The 18,247-nt window shown below is 35.4% G+C and overlaps 1 protein-coding gene across 1 annotated transcript in view; it reads right to left on the reverse strand.

Moving 5' to 3' along the window:
• Nucleotides 1-18,247, reverse strand: part of RANBP2 (RAN binding protein 2) — an 86,664-nt gene that overhangs the window by 37,319 nt on the left and 31,098 nt on the right. Inside the window, exons 3-13 of the mRNA XM_043998379.1 lie at nt 17,272-17,383; nt 16,354-16,506; nt 11,404-11,634; nt 10,727-10,872; nt 7,304-7,496; nt 3,919-4,009; nt 2,560-2,769; nt 1,505-1,686; nt 1,243-1,418; nt 954-1,077; nt 225-386 (exon numbers count right to left, since the gene is read on the reverse strand). Coding sequence (XP_043854314.1) covers nt 225-386; nt 954-1,077; nt 1,243-1,418; nt 1,505-1,686; nt 2,560-2,769; nt 3,919-4,009; nt 7,304-7,496; nt 10,727-10,872; nt 11,404-11,634; nt 16,354-16,506; nt 17,272-17,383 — 1,780 coding nt within the window. The remainder of the gene's footprint in view (nt 1-224; nt 387-953; nt 1,078-1,242; nt 1,419-1,504; nt 1,687-2,559; nt 2,770-3,918; nt 4,010-7,303; nt 7,497-10,726; nt 10,873-11,403; nt 11,635-16,353; nt 16,507-17,271; nt 17,384-18,247) is intronic.

Here is an 18,247-nt window from a genome sequence, read left to right on the forward strand (position 1 = left end):
ACTGTTATTTTACATTACTATTTTTGGAAAATACAGACAGACTAGATATTGGCTTTGTCTTTACGCAAATTATCACTGCTGTAGTTTAGTGCAAAGAATCAGAAAAATAGTTCTACCACTAATTATTGAACAGATTACAACTTCTCTGTACTCAGGGCATTTTCCTCAGCTGTAAAATGGAATACATATTTCCCCATTAAGTTCTCAAATTTATGCTGCAGTACCTGAATATCCGCACTATGAAAATGTTTGAACAGAGGATCGATGGGTTCAGGAATATTACTCTTTTTTTTAATTGTCTTCAATAATGGCAAAACTTTCTTCCAGTAATGAACACTTCTTCCTATGTATTCCCGCTGATCATAAAAAGAATTAAGTCCACTGCCCTAGAATGAATGACATTATATTAAAATGACAATTTTTATAGCACACATTACTATCAAATATTAATCCAGTTCAAACATGCCTAAAAATAATCGTCACTTAATCAGAATAAAGCAAGTTGAAATCTCAGAGGTCATCCACTACTATCTCCCATCCAATGTATAACATCTCTCACAAGCAGACAGTCTCTGTACCTTAACTCTTGTTTCTAATTAGCTCTGAATAAATTCTTTATATTGAAACAAAATGTACCTACCAGTCCAGACTGCCCCCAAATCTCATAGCTTTCCTCTTTGTAACTCTAATAAAAATTATTCCCATCTCACCCCACCAGCTTTTTCTTTTTCAGACTTAAGTCTCAAGAGTCTAAGTATTCTTTTATATAATACTAACTTTATAAACAAGGGAAAGACAGGGGAAAACAACTTCAAGTAGCATGACCTAATCAAGACACCCACTACATTCAGGATTTTCAAAATATCAACCAGACAGCTATGTATTTTGTTTTAAGATTTAAATTAAGAGACAAATCTCTTCAAAGAAAATACTTAAGCAACTTAAGGACTTACCGTTTTCTGAAGACTTTTTGCCCAATGTACAAGCATAGCAGGTTGAAGACCATGTTTGCCTTGACCCCTTAGTGTATTTATTTCATGCTGAACTAGAAGGCGCAACTTTGCAGAGGTTCCAGATCTTTAAAAATAAAAAAATCACTAAATAAAAGGACTACATATTACATGAGTCTGAAACACATAATTTTCAGAAATAACAACCTTCATAAGAGCTGAATGATCTAGGTCAAAAGTTATATGTACTTATTTCTAATTTTAAAAAAGTGTTTTGGGAGTTAGTACTTACACTGCTTTTCTGTGAATAAGATTATAAGCCGCATCCCACCAGGATTTTTGTCGGTCTGTACAAAGCTGTTTGCATACTGGTAGTGGCAAGCACGGAGGTTGATGTGAATTGTAGTGAAAACTGGATTTCTCTTGTAATTGTAAGTGGCTGGTAAATATGACTCCAAGTAGAAATACCTGTTTTCATTTTTAAAAAGAAAAATTATTTTAAAGTTAAAGAGAACCTTTCCAACTCTAATTTGATTCTTTAAATTTTTACTTACTTCAAGATCTAATAAACAAATTGACTCAGGAGCATTAGTTTCAAGTCTTGAGGTTTCTTGTGGCAAATGATGAAAAAGCTGTTTTAGCCATTTTCGGATGGCAGGTAAGGTAGACAATGAGTTCCACTGTAATCCAAGCCAAGTGAGGTGCTGAAGGCTACCATTATGTGCTCGAATGGCCCCTATGAAGGCAAATAATAATCTTAAGTGGAAAACCCACACACACCATTTTTAGAATTTGAATCCGTTTTGCTTGCAGTCCATTGATTTTAATTTCCAAAGACTCTCCCTTAAATATATTTCAGAAAAGTGTTTACTTCAACCAAATGCTTATATTCCCTATGAAGACAGATTTTCTATCTCATTAAAGCTTTAAAAATTGTTTGATCATATCATCATTCCATCAATATCCCAAACAAAAAAAAAATACTGAATAACCAGGAAACAATGTTTATTCCTTTAAACCAATGGAAACCCAAAAGACCACTAGTAAAAGCCAAATGACTTGATAGAAAAATGATACTGAAAGATTAAATGATCAAAATCTAAACAAGATGAAATGGGAAATTTACATAAAAGGTAGTTAATGTACATTATCTAAAAATCAAGTACAGGATGAAGGAGACAACACTAAAATAACAATTTTTATATTTGGGCTTCAGTTTATATAGAGGCTTTTTTTTTCAAAATAACTATGGGTGAGGTGGGTATAAAAAGAGAATTATATGCATGTGGCAGAGAAGGAACCTGAGAAGAGGTTAAATGACTTAGCCAAGACCATACAGAGCCAGGGTACCAACTCCAAAAACATCTTTCCACTATATCAAGGTACTTCAAATTCTTTGCATCACAGATTCCTATTTGGCAGTCTGGGAAATTTTGTCCAGCATTTTTTAATGTATAAAACAACATACATATGATTACAAAGCAAAGCAAATGTACTGTAAATTATCAAAACATTTTTTTAAAGTTTACAAATTCCAAGAGCCCTTGTAGTATATCATGATGCTTCTAACATGCAAACATTACTTAAGTGTTTTTTTACTATATCTTACCAATATCATATCTAGCCAGTTCTTCAGGTTCTGGGGTTTGTATGCTAATATTTCTGATATCATCACTACCCAAGAATGATTTCTCTTTAGGTGACTGGCTATCGAACAAGGCATCATATAAGGCAGACTGTCCACTCTTATTGGCAAATGATTCCACAACCTCTTTTAAGAAATCTTGCTTGCCACGACTTAAATTTAGCAGCATATGTCCTGTAATAGATATGTTATACAATTATTCACACAAATCAAGAGTTTAGGCATGTCATATTTCCTTACATTTCCCCTGATATCTTCATTCAAATAAGGTATAATAGTCAATAATAAGATTTTATTTTTCATTTGGCTCTAAGTTCCAAAGTTAGAACAATGTTTTATAGTGTTAAATGTTTGACAGTACTTGAATACGTATACTAACATATCAAAAACAAAGAGTAAGAAAATAATTGAAAATGACAGAATAGAGGGGCAGCTAGGTGGCGCAGTAGATACAGCACTAGCCCTGGATTCAGGAAGACCTGAATTCAAATTCAGCCTCAGACACTTGACACTAGCTGTGTGACCTTGGACAAGTCACTTAACCCTCATTGCCCCACCAATAAAAAAAAGAAAAGGAAAGAAAAGAAAATGATAGAATAGTACCACTTTATTTTCAGGACTGAAAGGAAAAGTTTCAAGTATAGAACTTAGGAAAAAAGCCAAGTAGCTAAAGAAGACATACTTAACTAGTCAAATGGCAGAGAATCCTCCTGCTGTTCTTTGGGACATAAAGTTTACCATTCATACAGCAGTTGTAGCCTTTCATTATTATCTGTGTATATTTCTTCTCTTTCCTACCAGACTATAAGCTCCTTTGCATAAAATAATATTACCTACTTGTATCCCACACACAACTGTGTGCCTTGTATGCAAAAGGTTTTCAAATGTTTGCTGAATGAAAGATTTCAATCTATGAATAGATTGAGATCCTGCTCTGCTGGTCTCCTGACTGTGCTGCACAGACAGTCTCTCTCTCCCCAAAGGTGGAGTTTTATACAGAATATAGACTAAGCCTAGACTTAAGACGATTTGTATTGTGTTTCTACTTTCCTATCCTTCTAATCAACATCACCTTGTGACTACCATACAATAAAAGCTCTATCTAGAAAACCAGAAGCTTCTTCCATTTACTAGTCTGGGAGATAAATTAAGGGAAAGGTTAAAGAGGGGAGATTTATGATCTAATATCCAATTTTAAATCTCAATCTATGAATCTCAAAGCATTTTATGCATACTTCTCCCTGGCAACTATCTTGCATTATAGCTGTATATTGTATCCTATCACATTAGTAAACTAGAAGATCAACAAAACTCTGCTATTACCAGTCTGGCTCAGACGATCATAGGCCATTATTTCCAACAAATTTTGTCCAGCATTTTCTCCTTTTATTAATTTAGTCTTTGGCCTTGGAACCTAATGAAAATATTAGAAGTTAAAATAATACACATTTTCTTCAGTAAGACAATTCACAGGTTGAAGATAAAATGTGGTATATAATAATGTACTATGAGTACAGATAAAAAAAATAAAGACACACTAAGTTTCTGAAATTTGACTACACATTATATTGAAATACAATGTCTATCCTAAAAATACAGAACAACGAAAAATATATTAAAAATATCTCTAAGGAATTCATTTTCACCAACTTCAGTTACAAATGTTCCTGGAAAAAGTGAACCATTTAAATAAAACGTTGCAGGCAGACTTTAGCAGCATAAATACCATTTTTTTAAATGTTCCTACCACCCCCTTTATAAACAAATTACTACACAGAATGGCATACTAAACAGAGACCTGGCCTTAGGGCCACGAAAAGATGGATTCAAGTTTAACTCATACTGGCCATTGACGTTGGCCCAGTCACTTACCTTTCAGGGCTCTGGGTAACTCCTAAACACTAACTTGCCCAGAAAGGTCTTCCTGTCTGCTTAGGTAAAGGGAGTTCCCTAAAACCAGGAAACCACAAGTCTAATAACCATCCCCTAGTTTATTATGTCCCAACTAATTAAAATTAAGTCAGAAGTTGTTAACGGACAAAAAATTCAAATAGCTAGAAATAGAAAAGCAGGAGGAAACTATTTCTTTAAAAATATTTTTATTTTCAATTTCAAATTCTCTACCTCCAGCCTCTCTGCCACCGCCTGAGAAGACAAGAAATACAATACTTATTATACATACGAAGTCATGCAAACATATTTCCATACTAGCTATGCTACAAAAAATAAATAAGAGGCAGGAAAAATACAAAGAGTGAAAATAATATGCTTCAATTTGCACTCAGAGTTCATCCATTCTCTCTCTGGAGGTAGATAGCAAATTCAATGATATAAGGGGGGGAAAAGCAGCAATTCTGATGTCGAAGTGGCTGTGGCTTTTCTAACTGTAAAGTGTATCTTTCACAAATTTATGAAGCTATTCATAGTCCAAGTTAGTTGAATGCCTCTTATCTTCTAGTAAAACCACTCAATTCCAGTTACATTCCCCCTCAAAGAAACACACAAAAAAATCCCTAGGTTTCATTACCCTAGCTTTGAACAGACCATACTCAAAGATAAGCATTCCTGGATCAGTCAGTCTTTAACTATTAAACCTCTAAGATCACTTAAGATACAGGTATGAAAAAATAATATAAGGAGAAATGAGAAATTTTATCTACAAACTTGCTTAAAAGTTATTCATTCACTTATAGTTCATAAGTTAAACAGAAATGAGATACCTAAATTACAAGTAAAAAACAAAAAATCCATTATTTTTCCTGTTAATCTAAAACCAACTTCCCTATGCTTCACCAAGTCAAGATTTCCAGAGGCCATACTTACAGAAATAGAAACTACCCAACTTCCTCCAACCATGTCCCTCAATGTTTCATGGCACAGTGGATAAAACACTGGCCCTGGATTCAAGAGGACCTGAGTTCAAATCTGACTTCAAACACTTGATACTTAATAGCTGTGTGACCCTAGGCAAGTCACTTAACCCTCACTGCCCCGCAAAGAAAAATTAAAATTAAAAATAAACAAAATAAAATAAAAACGATGCCAACATAGGAGAGGTTTTGAGAACTTCTACCAGAATAGGTTTCAATTATATGACCAATGTTGGATCAACCTTGACAATTTCAAAGTGGCTGACCAACAGATTAATGAATTTTTCAATGTCATCCCTCCAATCTTACTTCACAGAGAATTTTAAAATCTGTGCATATTTAAGGGATTAATTTATAGTTATGAAATCATGGGTCACTGAAGACTGAAGTTATTTTTCAGTCTTTACATTTAATCATCAAGATTGAGCAAATAAGTATTAGACAGTGAAGTCCTGAAAAGTTTTTTTTCTTTTGTCTTTGTTTCTCAATGTCTCATGGAGCTTGCACTTGCCCAATTCTAATTTTTAAGGAATTATTTTTTTCTATGAGCTTTTGTACCTTTTTTTTTTTTACTATTAAGCCAATTCTGCTTTTTAAGGTGTTATTTTCTTTAGTATTTTTCATGCCTCTTTTACAAAGTTGTTGTCTTTTCATAATTTTCTAGTATCACTTTCATTTCTTTTCCCAATTTTCCCCTACCATTCTTATCGATTTAACTCAGGAATTCTTGTTGGGCTTGGGTCCAATTAACATTCACACCCCACACCCCCCCTTTAAGGATTTGCTTATAGCTGTTTTCACACTGTTGTCTTATTCTGAGATTTTGTCTTGATCCTCCCAGTCCCTTTGGCTGCTCATTTTTCTAGCCTATTTCTTGACTTAAGTTTATGTTAAAGTTTGGCTCTGTTCACCTGGGAGTAGGGAAGCACCGTTCCAAGCTTGAGGCTTTTTCGTACTCCTGTTTTCTGAACTTGTTCTGGGGATTTGCCACTTTTGGGCGCTTCGAAGGTGCTATTATTCTGGGTGTGATGTGGTCACTGCTTTCCTGGTCTGCACTCCCATCATTACTCAAGAAGGGGCCCTGCTACTTTACAGTTGCAAGCAATAATGCTTTTCTCTGCCCTAAAATTGCAACTAGGGCCTCTATTCCCTTTATGACTGACCACAAGTATTCCTCTGTGCCCTGAAACTGCAACCCAGAACTGCATATGGTCATATGAATGGAGTTGTCAAACAATGCCTTGTCCTGTGTCTTGTGTCAGTAAGCTCAGGGTTCCCTATAATCTCTTTTTGACCAGTTGTCAAAAACTACTTAGCCTTACTGGCTGAGAGTTCCCATTGTTGCTGCTGCAACTACTGCAGTCACCTCCAAGGCCCACCACTGATGTTACTGCCACAAGCCCTCCAGGCGACATCCACCCCAGTATCACAGACCTTTCCTACGGACCTCCTAAATTATCTTGGGCTGAAAAAATGCCTCACCCCAACCTTTTGTCAGCTACGATGCTCTAGAATTAGATTTGATGTACTATTTCACAGTTGTTTAGAGGAAAATGTTGGGTTGCTGTCTCTACTCTGCAATCTTGGCTCCACTCCTAGTTTTTAACTATATTTGAAATACCCTACACGAGCTCTCTACTTAAAGAAACTATGAAGGTAATATTTTTGTCAAGGGGAAATACTAATAATTAATTCCTAAGTTATCTCTTTTTTCTAAGTCTGGCTATTCCTTTATTGAACCTTACCATGAGGCACAACAAGGATATTTACATGGAATGCTACAAATATGAAGATCAACTGGGTGAAATATATACCTAATTAAACTGGAAGCTGCTTACCTGAAATGCTATAAGATAGCATAAGGCTGCCAATTCAGACAGAGCTCTCCATTGTACCTCACTGTGCTGAGCCATTTTCAAAAGCAGAGTACCAGCATGCATGTAGAAGTGACCTTTCATTTCAAGGAAAGTAATTGATAGCTCATCATTTCCACTCATAAAAGATTTCACAGACTGAAGTGCATCATCAAAACTACAACACAAAAATATTGCAAAGAATAGCAGTCAAAGGTTACTGAACTGAGTTCATAACCCACATCTTTGATATAAAATGGATAACTTATTTCACAACAAAATGTAAAGGTATTTTTTTTAAAAGTAATAGTATGGGGCGGCTAGGTGGCACAGTGGATAAAGCACCGGCCCTGGAGTCAGGAGTACCTGAGTTCAAATCCGGCCTCAGACACTTGACACTTACTAGCTATGTGACCCTGGGCAAGTCGCTTAACCCCCATTGCCCCACCAAAAAAAAAAAAAAAAAAAAAGTAATAGTAAAGAAATAATCCTCAGGGGAGGGGGAGGTTGTGGGAATAGGTTAAATGATACACCCCACCCCATCACCACCACCACCACCACCAAAAAAAGGAAAAGTGAAACATTAAAAAAAACAAACCAACCAGGTTCAGACAGGGACACACACCAGCAGAGTAATTCTGATATTACTACATTAAATTTAATTTATGCTTTTTCAAAGAAACATTTATATGTTTATAGGTTCCATTTTTTAAAAGAAATTATTTTACTAATTTTGTATGTAGAAATGTTTTTTATTGGTGTTTGTCAAATTCCCCCTCCCAGCAAAAAAATAATTGGGGCAAAAGAATCCTTCAAATAAGGATGTAAATCAAATTATGATTATCCTTATCATAAGTTTTTATAAATTACCATATAACCCAACCACACACATTTTGCTTTTGAAGATGAAGAACAATACTGACAATCATCACTCGACTCAATCTGTATGATCTTGGGCCAAGTTTGCTTAGGCTCCCTGGGGCCCATTTCCTAATCTGTAAAAGAAGGGGGTTGAATCCCAGAGCCAGATTGCAGAGCTAGATCTATGATCTGTAAATGCTACCAACCGTTCTGTTTATGTAAATACGTATTTGAAACAACTCTTATTTTGCTCACATCCTAAAGTCCTACCCCCAAAAAGCTGAACCCTACAGTAAGGCTCAGCTACTGGGGAAAACAGTTTATTGCAAACCACCTGAAAAACAAGAATCTACTAGAAAACTAAAAAAAAATGCTCCTTAAGGATGGTGGTTCTGCACAAAAGCAAGGCTGTCCATCCTTAACCTAGAGAAAGGACAGAGAGCAGATTGGGGGAAGGGGGGCATTCAATTGCCTTTCAATCCCTTCAAGTCTTTTAATAATGCATTCATCATTTAGTTTAAGGTGTTATGAATTCTCAGAACAGACATGCACACAGGCACAGGCAGGCGCGCATACACACACACACACACTCAAACAAAACTCAATTCTAGTGCCGATCACCCAAACCATCACACTCTCCATTAATCCCTATTCTACACTAACCCTACCCAACTTCATCCTGGCTTATGTGATGCTGGGCTCTCCAAAGCAGCACCAGCAGCAGTGGAATTCTGCTAAGTCCTACCAAGCTGAAAAAGATTTCAAGTACAGAAAAGCAAAGGCCCAGCTAATTTTGTAAAGGCCTACTAACAGGCTGGGCAATTGCTCCCTGGGGAACTAATAGGTTATACTTTAAAATTAGTAACAAATCTAAGGAGCAACAAGAAATTCCTTTACAGTACTATAGATAAGTGTCTGTGATAACTGTCTTTAGGCAAAGGAACATGAACATGAAGGAACTAGAATATATGAGTATGAGCTACTCCCAGTGTGGGAATTCCTTCCACCAATGTTGTCAGCAACCTATCCATGACTTAGTAGACCCATCCCAGGGAGCTGCTTGAGGTGAAAAGACTTGCCCAGGTCATATAAAAAAAAAATAATCTGATAACTGAAATCAACTTCAGTTGAAAAGGCCAGCTCTACTGGAAAGAGCCTTTAACAAAGCAGCTTATGGACATTTTTCAAGAGAAATTAACATCCTTTTTTTTTTTCTGAAAAGATGTATTCTCTTCTCCCCTTTTTGAATAATTACCTTTATTTATCAAATTACCTTTATTTGTCAAACTTTTAACTTATGTAAATCAACAAATCAACATGTTACATTGTGACTATAGTAAAATTTTAGTTCACTCTAAGTTTTTGTTTGTTTAGTGATTTACTAACAATATTGAATTAAGGGATAAATTGTTAAAACCAGTTTTAGAAAACCTGGGAAAACATATGGTTTGTAAATATTTTTGTTCAAAATATGAAAATAAAAGCCATTAAGTACCCTTGTGCAATACCAAGAATGCCTAATTATGTCAGTGAAATAACCATCCTTTAAGGTTCATTTAAAAGTACAAAAATATGTTATGCATTTATTCAGTTAATACCAGACTTAGATGGAAAGAAAATCCCACACATAGACAGGAAATATAATAATATTATTAAGAAGCAATCCATATTTATATAATGCTTTGAAGATTCAAAAGGATTTTCTTCACAAACTTGTGAGGAAGCTAATTTTTTTTTAATTTTTTTTTTTGGTGAGGCAATTGGGGTTAAATGACTTGCCCAGGGTCACACAGCTAGTAAGTGTTAAGTGTCCGAGGCCGGATTTGAACTCAGGTACTTCTGAATCCAGGGCCAGTGCTTTATCCACTGCGCCATCTAGCTGCCCCTTTTTTTTAATTTTTTTTTTTTGGAAGCTAATTTTGTAAGCATTATTTAATCAAAGTTAGGTTCTGATAAATTACAGCACTTGCTCATGATCCAACAATTACTAAGTCTTTCAAGTGCAATTAAAACCCAAGGTCTCTTGGTTCCAAGTTTAGGACCTAATTCACTTTCCCATAACATGTCTATTTTCAAATTCCTCATTTCTCAAGCATGCTATAATAAAATATTAACACAACATAGGTTTGTGTATTTATTTTTGTTCTTTTCGAAACTAAAGCAGAAGCATCTCAGAGACTAAATTATGCAAAATAAAATTTTCACACTGTTACAGGGAATTGGTAAATAAGAATTTTCATCATATTACATCAGTTACAATAATCCTCTAGGCACAGCATATGAACAAACATTTTGGAAAAAAGATTAGTTGATGGGACAGCTAGGCAGTGCAGTGGATAAAATACCAGCCCTGGATTCAAGAGGACCCAAGTTCAAATTCAGCCTCAGACACTTGAGACTTACTAGCTGTGTGACCCTGGGCAAGTCACTTAACCCTCATTGTCCCACCAAAAAAAAAAAATTTAGTTAAACTAACTAAACAGTGAGCTGCTCTGTAAAATATAAAATGTAATTTAGACTTAATTGCTTTCCTTATAACTATCATACCTTTCCAGCAATTCTCTACTTTCTTGTACATCTCTAGTAGAAAGCGTAAGAAGCATAAGATTGGCATAGGCCAAAAGTAAGTCTTTATTGGTTGTTCGCCAGTTGCTTTTATTGGCCTCCAAACTCTGTAAAGATTCCAGATACTCCTATTGGGTAGAAATAAAATGAATTTAATATAACATCATTCAATTTAGTGATTTAATTATTTAGGGATTTGTTTACTTTGTGTTGTCCTTTGCTACATAATAGCAAATGTCCCAATGAAACTATAATGATATAAGTAAAACTTCAAAAATATCACTTTTCCTATTCCAGTTTTTCCTCGAATAAGGTGAAATAAATTCATCATATTCTTAATTACTCAAACCATGTAAACCACTACTCATCTTGGACAAATAAATAGCTTACAGAGAGCCTGGCATAATGCTTCACACAAAAATGACAGAAATATTTATTGAATGAATGGTATTGAGAACTGCCCTGTGTATGTAAAATGAATATCAATAATGCCATTTATTTGTTATCAAGAATTTTACATGTGGAAAACAGAATTAAAGTACTATTAAAGTATGAGACACAGATGCCTCTTTGAGCATAATAAATAAAATGGGAAAAGTGGTGTCATGTGCTCTCCCCCCCCCCCCACACACAAAAGTATAGAATGGGCTTCTACCTACCTTAAGTGTCCTTACAACACATGAATACCATTCCAAGCTTGTTCTCAAGGCGAGATTTCTCTCTGCCTCACAGCAGTGTGCCACCGCATCTTTCAGTCTCTTATTTGACCTGTACAGCTCTACTAATCGGATGTTCACATATACATCATCAGGTCTTGCATAAAGCTCTGACTGAATCAAGTCAAAAAGCTGATTCCATCCATCTTCACCTTTACAGTCTAAAAGCTGCTCCTATTAAAATTTATATATTCAACTTAGAATCAATTCCAAACACATTCAAGTTTACCAATCAATCAACAACCATTTAAATGTCTATGTGCAACACTGTTCTAAGGCTACAAATATAAAAATGCAACAGTGCCTACCCTCAAAATAAATTTCTCCGTTTGGCATTTAAAACCCTCCACAATAAGGCTCCAACCTATCTAGACTCCTTATATTTATTAATGCCCTTCCCACATTCTACATTATAACCAATCTGACCTTCTTGCTGTTTGCACTGGCTATATTCCATGCCTGGAATACTCTCCCTCCTTACTTCCAAATGTAAATAAATCCATTATTTTTATCATGATTTAGTTTAAGCATGACCTTTTATGTGAAACCTTTATTAATTCCTAAATACCTAGTGCCCTCCCCTCCCTAAACTATCTTGTATTTATTTTGTAAATTGTTCTATACATGTGTATACATTTTCTTTCCTGATAGACTGATAGAAGCCCTGATAGAACATTAGAATAAGAGTTGTTTTACTTTTTCTTTATATCACAAGCACCTAGCACAATGTAGGGTGGCACATAGTAGGTGTTCACTAATGTTTTTTTAATTGAAAGTATTAAAGATACCTTTTGTTGTAAATAAACACATTTATGCCAGTTACTAGGGAGCTATTCTATTTCTACCCTCAGTTCCTAAAAATGAGTGCTACATTTTTTACTTTAGCCCCCCCAAATTAGAAATAGCTCCAATTTCCAAATGACTGTCTAAATGGAGCAATTACCCCAGTTCCCAAATATCTACTTTAGGTAAAACCTAAAAATTGTACCAGGCCAAATAATGATATCAAGAAATCCAATGAGAACTACAGTAATTTTTTTCACCCAAGAAATGCACAAAAAAGTCGATTAAATAAAATAAATAGGGAAGGTGACCTACAAAGCCAGCACCAGTGCATACAAACTGAAAGCCTTCCAGTGCAACTAGACATAGAACATATTGGTTGCTAGGCTCCGTATCCAGAAACAGCAGAAGTGGGTATCTCCCCCAGAAACCCAGAGCAGAAGGAAACCCAGAATATGGACCTTAAAGAACACCAGGAATAGCACCACATTAGTCCAGGCATGATTACTGCTTAGACCAGAATGTCCTGGTCTACAAAATCCCCAGCACTTGGTTCTGAGATAACAGAGGACCCTGAAGATGCAGAACTCTTAACCTCAAAGATTCAAGGGCAAGGATGGAGCTAGCTGAAGGGGCTAACTCCAAGAGGTGATGGTCACAGGAACTCAACTGACCCTGGTTAAGGCCAAACAAGTGCAGCAGGAGAGTGATCCTATCCATGGCACAAAGTCACAGTTTAGGAAGTAAGAATGAAGAGATGAGTAACCAAAGAAAACAATGACAACTATAAAAAATTATTATTAGATGAAGAGGCCCAAAAATTCAACTTATAGTGAATAATGCCATAACAGTTCAAGCAGATATTTGAAAAAGGAAATGTATTTTCCACAAGACTATATGAATCCCTAGAAAAAATAAAGCAAAAGATAAAAAATCGAAGTACAAGGTCCTAGAGGAAAGATTGGAAGAATAATTTATAAGAAAGTGTTAAACTTTATTCAAGTTGCAGACTCCCTAAAAATTGGAACATACCAAATTGAAGTAAATTATCCCATGAAATACTACAAAAATATCAAAAGATTAAGGAAAAAAGAACATAAGACATCCACTACAGGACAAGGAGAAATAATTTTAAGAATAATAGACTTCCTGAGAACCTATTAGAACTATCTATTAAAAACCAATGGTGTGGGGCAGCTAGGTGGCGCAGTAGATAGAGCACCGGCCCTGGAGTCAGGAGTACCTGAGTTCAAATCGGGGCTCAGACACCTAACACTTACTAGCTGTGTGACCCTGGGCAAGTCACTTAACCCAAATTGCCTCACTTAAAAAAAAAATAAAAATAAAAACCAACAGTGAAGTGAAAATAGGAAGAATCCCCTGATCACATCCTGAAAGAAACCCCAAAAGGTAATTCAGGATTACCATTGCCAAAATTCAGGGCTTCAAAGTATATATGCACGCGCACGCGCGCACACACACACACCTTGCAAGCAGACAAATCAAATGAGCACATACTATGTGTGAAGAAGTTCAAGTACCATTGTATCAAAGCAAGGATCACACAAGACCTGGCTGCTTCTGTTATAAATGAGATGAAATTTTAGAATACAAAGATCCAGGCAGCTAGGTGGCACAGTGGATAGAGCACCGGCCCTGGAGTCAGGAGTACCTGAGTTCAAATCCGGCCTCAGACACTTAACACTTACTAGCTGTGTGACCCTGGACAAGTCACTTAACCCCAACTGCCTCACTAAAAAAAAGAATACAAAAATCAAAGATACAGGCTTACAACTTGAAATAACTTACTCTGCAAAGCTGAGAATAAATCTACAGAGGGGAAAATGGACATTTAATGGAACAGAGGATTTCTAAGCATTACTGATGAAAAGACCAGAGCAAAACAAAAATTTCAAAATATAAGCAAAAAGAATCAAGGTGGGCAGCTAGATGGCGCAGTGGATAGAGCACCAGCCCTGGAGTCAGGAGCACCTGAGTTCAAATCCGGCCTCAGACACTTAACACTTACTAGCTGTGTGACCCTGGGCAAGTCGCTTAACCCCAATTGCCTCACTTAAAAAAAAAAAAAAAAGAATCAAGGTAACCGATGTGAGAAATAATTATTAATAATCAATATCAGGGGGAAGCTAGATGGCGCAGTGGTTAAAGCACCGGCCCTGGATTCAGGAGTACCTGAGTTCAAATCCGGCCTCAGACACTTGACACTTACTAGCTGTGTGACCCTGGGCAAGTCACTTAACCCCCATTGCTTTAAAAAAAAAAATAATAATCAATATCAGGACAGCTAGATGGAGCAGTGGATAGAGCACTGGCCCTGGATTCAGGAGTACCTGAGTTCAAATCTAGCCTCAGACACTTAACACTTACTAGCTGTGTGACCCTGGGCAATATCAATATCTTGGGGAATCCAGGGATCTGCACTTTCTTAGTCCTTTGTCCCTCTCCCACTCAAGGTCTGAATTCTCCCTGAAAGTAAGATTCACCTAGGTCAAACCAGACTCAAGCTCACAAAGGAGTCTTGGGTGGAGACTGATTCTGCTGTATACATAGCCCAAGGACTTAAGGATGAAATTAAACCATACCTAGAAGAAACAATTTTCCTCTGACTAGCTTGAGTGGGGGTCTTGCATTCCTTTCTCTGATATCATACTTGGACTTAATTTTAATATAACCCACCTTCAAATCATGTCAACCAATGAGATTTGTTTGCTGTGTGATGGACCTCCTACAGTGGAAGGGTATATGAACCCAACCATGAGGAGGGGGTCTTTGGTCTTGAAAGAGATGGCCATACACCCGCCTCTTATTGAAAAGGGATAAAAAACTTGGACAGGTAGCCATATGCTCTCTTGGGACCACAAGAAGCTAAGGAGATGCTTGGTCAATCCCTTACTGTTAGAAATTTAAAAACAGATTAATAAACTTACCCAAAACTTGTCTATTGTAATTATTTTAACCATCACACCAAAAAAAAAAATTTGAGCAACTGGAAGGAACTAAGAAATACACTTTTATTACCTGAATGTCTTCAAAATAGTATTGGGAAAGTTAGAGAAGAAAAATATAGGACCTGGGGATGGATCATTTTTGTTTCAAGGGTTTAAAAAGGGGGAAAGAGAAAGGAAAGTAAAAGGAATACACTACTCTAGAAAGGTTTCTATTTCTCATAATTGAAGTGTAAGGGGAGAACATACAAATATGGAGGAAAGAAGAGGGGAGTATCAGATAAATCTCACTCTTATCTAAATAGGACAAAGGAAGGCTAAACACACACAGTTTGGTGTGGAAACATATGAAATCCAACCAAGAAACAAGAAGGTATATGGAAAGGGGAAGTAAATGAGAAAGCTAATACCAGAGAGGGAATAGTCAAAAGGAAAACAAACTCCCTGATAATAAAGAGGGAGATTAAAAGGAAAAGAACAAATAAAGAAGGACTAAACAAGATGTGGTACATCAATTAACGGAATATTGTCCTGTAAAAAAAATGACAAAAGAAATGATTTATGGGAATCATGGGAAACATAAATTGATGCAAAGTGAGCAGAACCAGGGGAACAATTTATATAGACAGATAACATTGTTAAGGAAAAAAACAACTCTGAAAGTCTTAAGAACTCTGATCGAAGAAATTAATGCTTTTTCATCAGAATAATGCCGATGCAGATGGAGTCAAGGTGCAAAAACAAACATACATTTTTGGATGTGGCCCCTCTGTGGAACCATTTTATTGCATTGTACTTATTTGTGGAAGGATTTCTATTTCCCTTCTCTTAGAAGTGAGAGGTTTATAACACTGTTGCCATAAAAAAAGAGGACCACTGAAACATTTTTAATGCCCCAAATAGAACAGAACTAACTTCAGAAGGAAGCGTAGACAAGCAGAATAACTTTGAAAGCAGTATGTGGAATATATATGTATGTTTGTATACATACATTTCTAAAAGCAAACAGTATGAAATTAGATTCATGATTTCATATGCAATGTTTCTATCCTACTACATATATGGAAATGGTTTGTTTGGGGTATTTAATTTAAGAATTAAAAAACTGTATAATTTTCACTTAATTAAAAACCAAGATTTTTACCTTCAACCTATAGATTGTAGGATTCCCAGGGAAAAGCTTAGAAGCTCTTTCAACCCAGTATTTTGCCCTTCCATCAGTAGCATCATTTTCACACAACAATTCTGCAATCTTGAGCACAAGATCTTTTTGTGTTGGGTTTAATTCTACTGAACGCTGGCAATAAAAAAAAAAAGAACATTAACAAATGAATTAATAATGCTGAAGCATATATATATATAAGGAAACAATTTATGAATTCACTGAATCCTGGGTAAATAATTGTAGTAAGATAATCCTAGGAAAATGGCACTTCAAAATTAGTGAAATCAGTTAAGTTTGAAATGCAAATAATAAAACAGATATCTTTAAAAAGCAGTATTTTGCACTTTTGTTTAATGTTTAAAATGAAGAATATCTTTATCCACACAAAAGGACTGAATTTTATAACTATCACAAAAATATATGTCTAGACAAATCTTAACAATGTCATACTTTATACCAAAAGAATTTAAAGACAGTTTTAACAACCTGTTATGGCTTATCAACTAAACCGATATATATATAAAAAATAAAACTCAACAATAATTTTATTTATTCACTGTTTTTAGAAATATCTTTCATTTTTATAAATGGTGGTAAAGCTTTTCAAAATATGTGTATGATTTTCTTCCAGACCTGTGATTTCAACGATTTAGGGAATTTCCATTTTAAAGAGTTGCCTGGAGCCTTAAGACATTCAATGGTTTACAACACAGCTCATTCGAATTAGAGACAGAACCTGATTCCAAGGTTCTATGGACTACATCATGCTGCCTCTAACTACAGCTCCCACAAAAGTAGCATGTTAATATTATTAATAAAAATAGTAGTGGTATATTAGTATAACAGAGAATGACATACTGGTATAGAATTCACATTCTAATCACACTTGTTACCCACCTTGTAACATCCAACGGCTTTGTCAATGTTTCCCTCAGCTTCATAGAGAAGACCCAGAAACTTGTGTGCTTTGGGATCTCTCTCTTGTACATTAAGGTAAGTAGATATATATCTATGAAATAATTCAAACCTTGAAGTTAAAGAGGCTTTTACAATATGTGGATTTAATGCAACTCTAAACTATAAAACTCAACAGAACAGTTTCTAATTTACTTGGAACAAAAAAATTTACTACTAACCTAGTACATTTCAACATTTACCTCTTGGTTACCGCAATACTCAACTGAGTGAACAACACCTCTAATTCAAAATTATTTGTGATGGATGATATGAATAGCTTATAAAATCAAAACCCACAAATAATGCAAAATTCTTATTAGTTTCAAACTCACCTACCAAACCTTTTAACCCAATGCTAAAAATGAAAAAAACAAAAAGATTTTTTTCTTCACATTTTTCCCTTCCCTCTTCATTAGTCTGAACTCCAAAATTAATCAGGATCTTGAAATGCCTTTTGGAATGTATGCTGTCTCTTAGGAGTTCATGTGAGTGTCATATTTTAAAAATTATAGAGCTAACTATTATAAATTGCTATAAACTGTTTTGTACATTCCTTCAAAGGGAAAAAAAAAGCTAAGTAACTACTTAAAACAGCAGAATCAGAAAAGCAACTGTACATAAATAGAAAAAACACTCAACCACAGGGTATTAGGCCATTCCTTAATTTGCATGAGAATATATACATATATGTATATGTACATGTATATATGACCCAGTATTCTTAGACAATATGAAAGTTACATCAAAGGCCAAGGTTCTGATTGATCATAGAGATATCAAACTGGAATGAAGACTCAATGAATAAAAGTGACTATCTCAATATATTTTAAGTTTAAACTAAAGACGGATTTAATATCTTGACCAAGGATTCTGACAGAATTAGAGGTTTGGAACCATGGAGATTTTCTATATAATG

This window comes from Dromiciops gliroides, chromosome 3, assembly GCF_019393635.1.
Source record: "Dromiciops gliroides isolate mDroGli1 chromosome 3, mDroGli1.pri, whole genome shotgun sequence".
Lineage (NCBI taxonomy): Eukaryota > Metazoa > Chordata > Mammalia > Microbiotheria > Microbiotheriidae > Dromiciops > Dromiciops gliroides.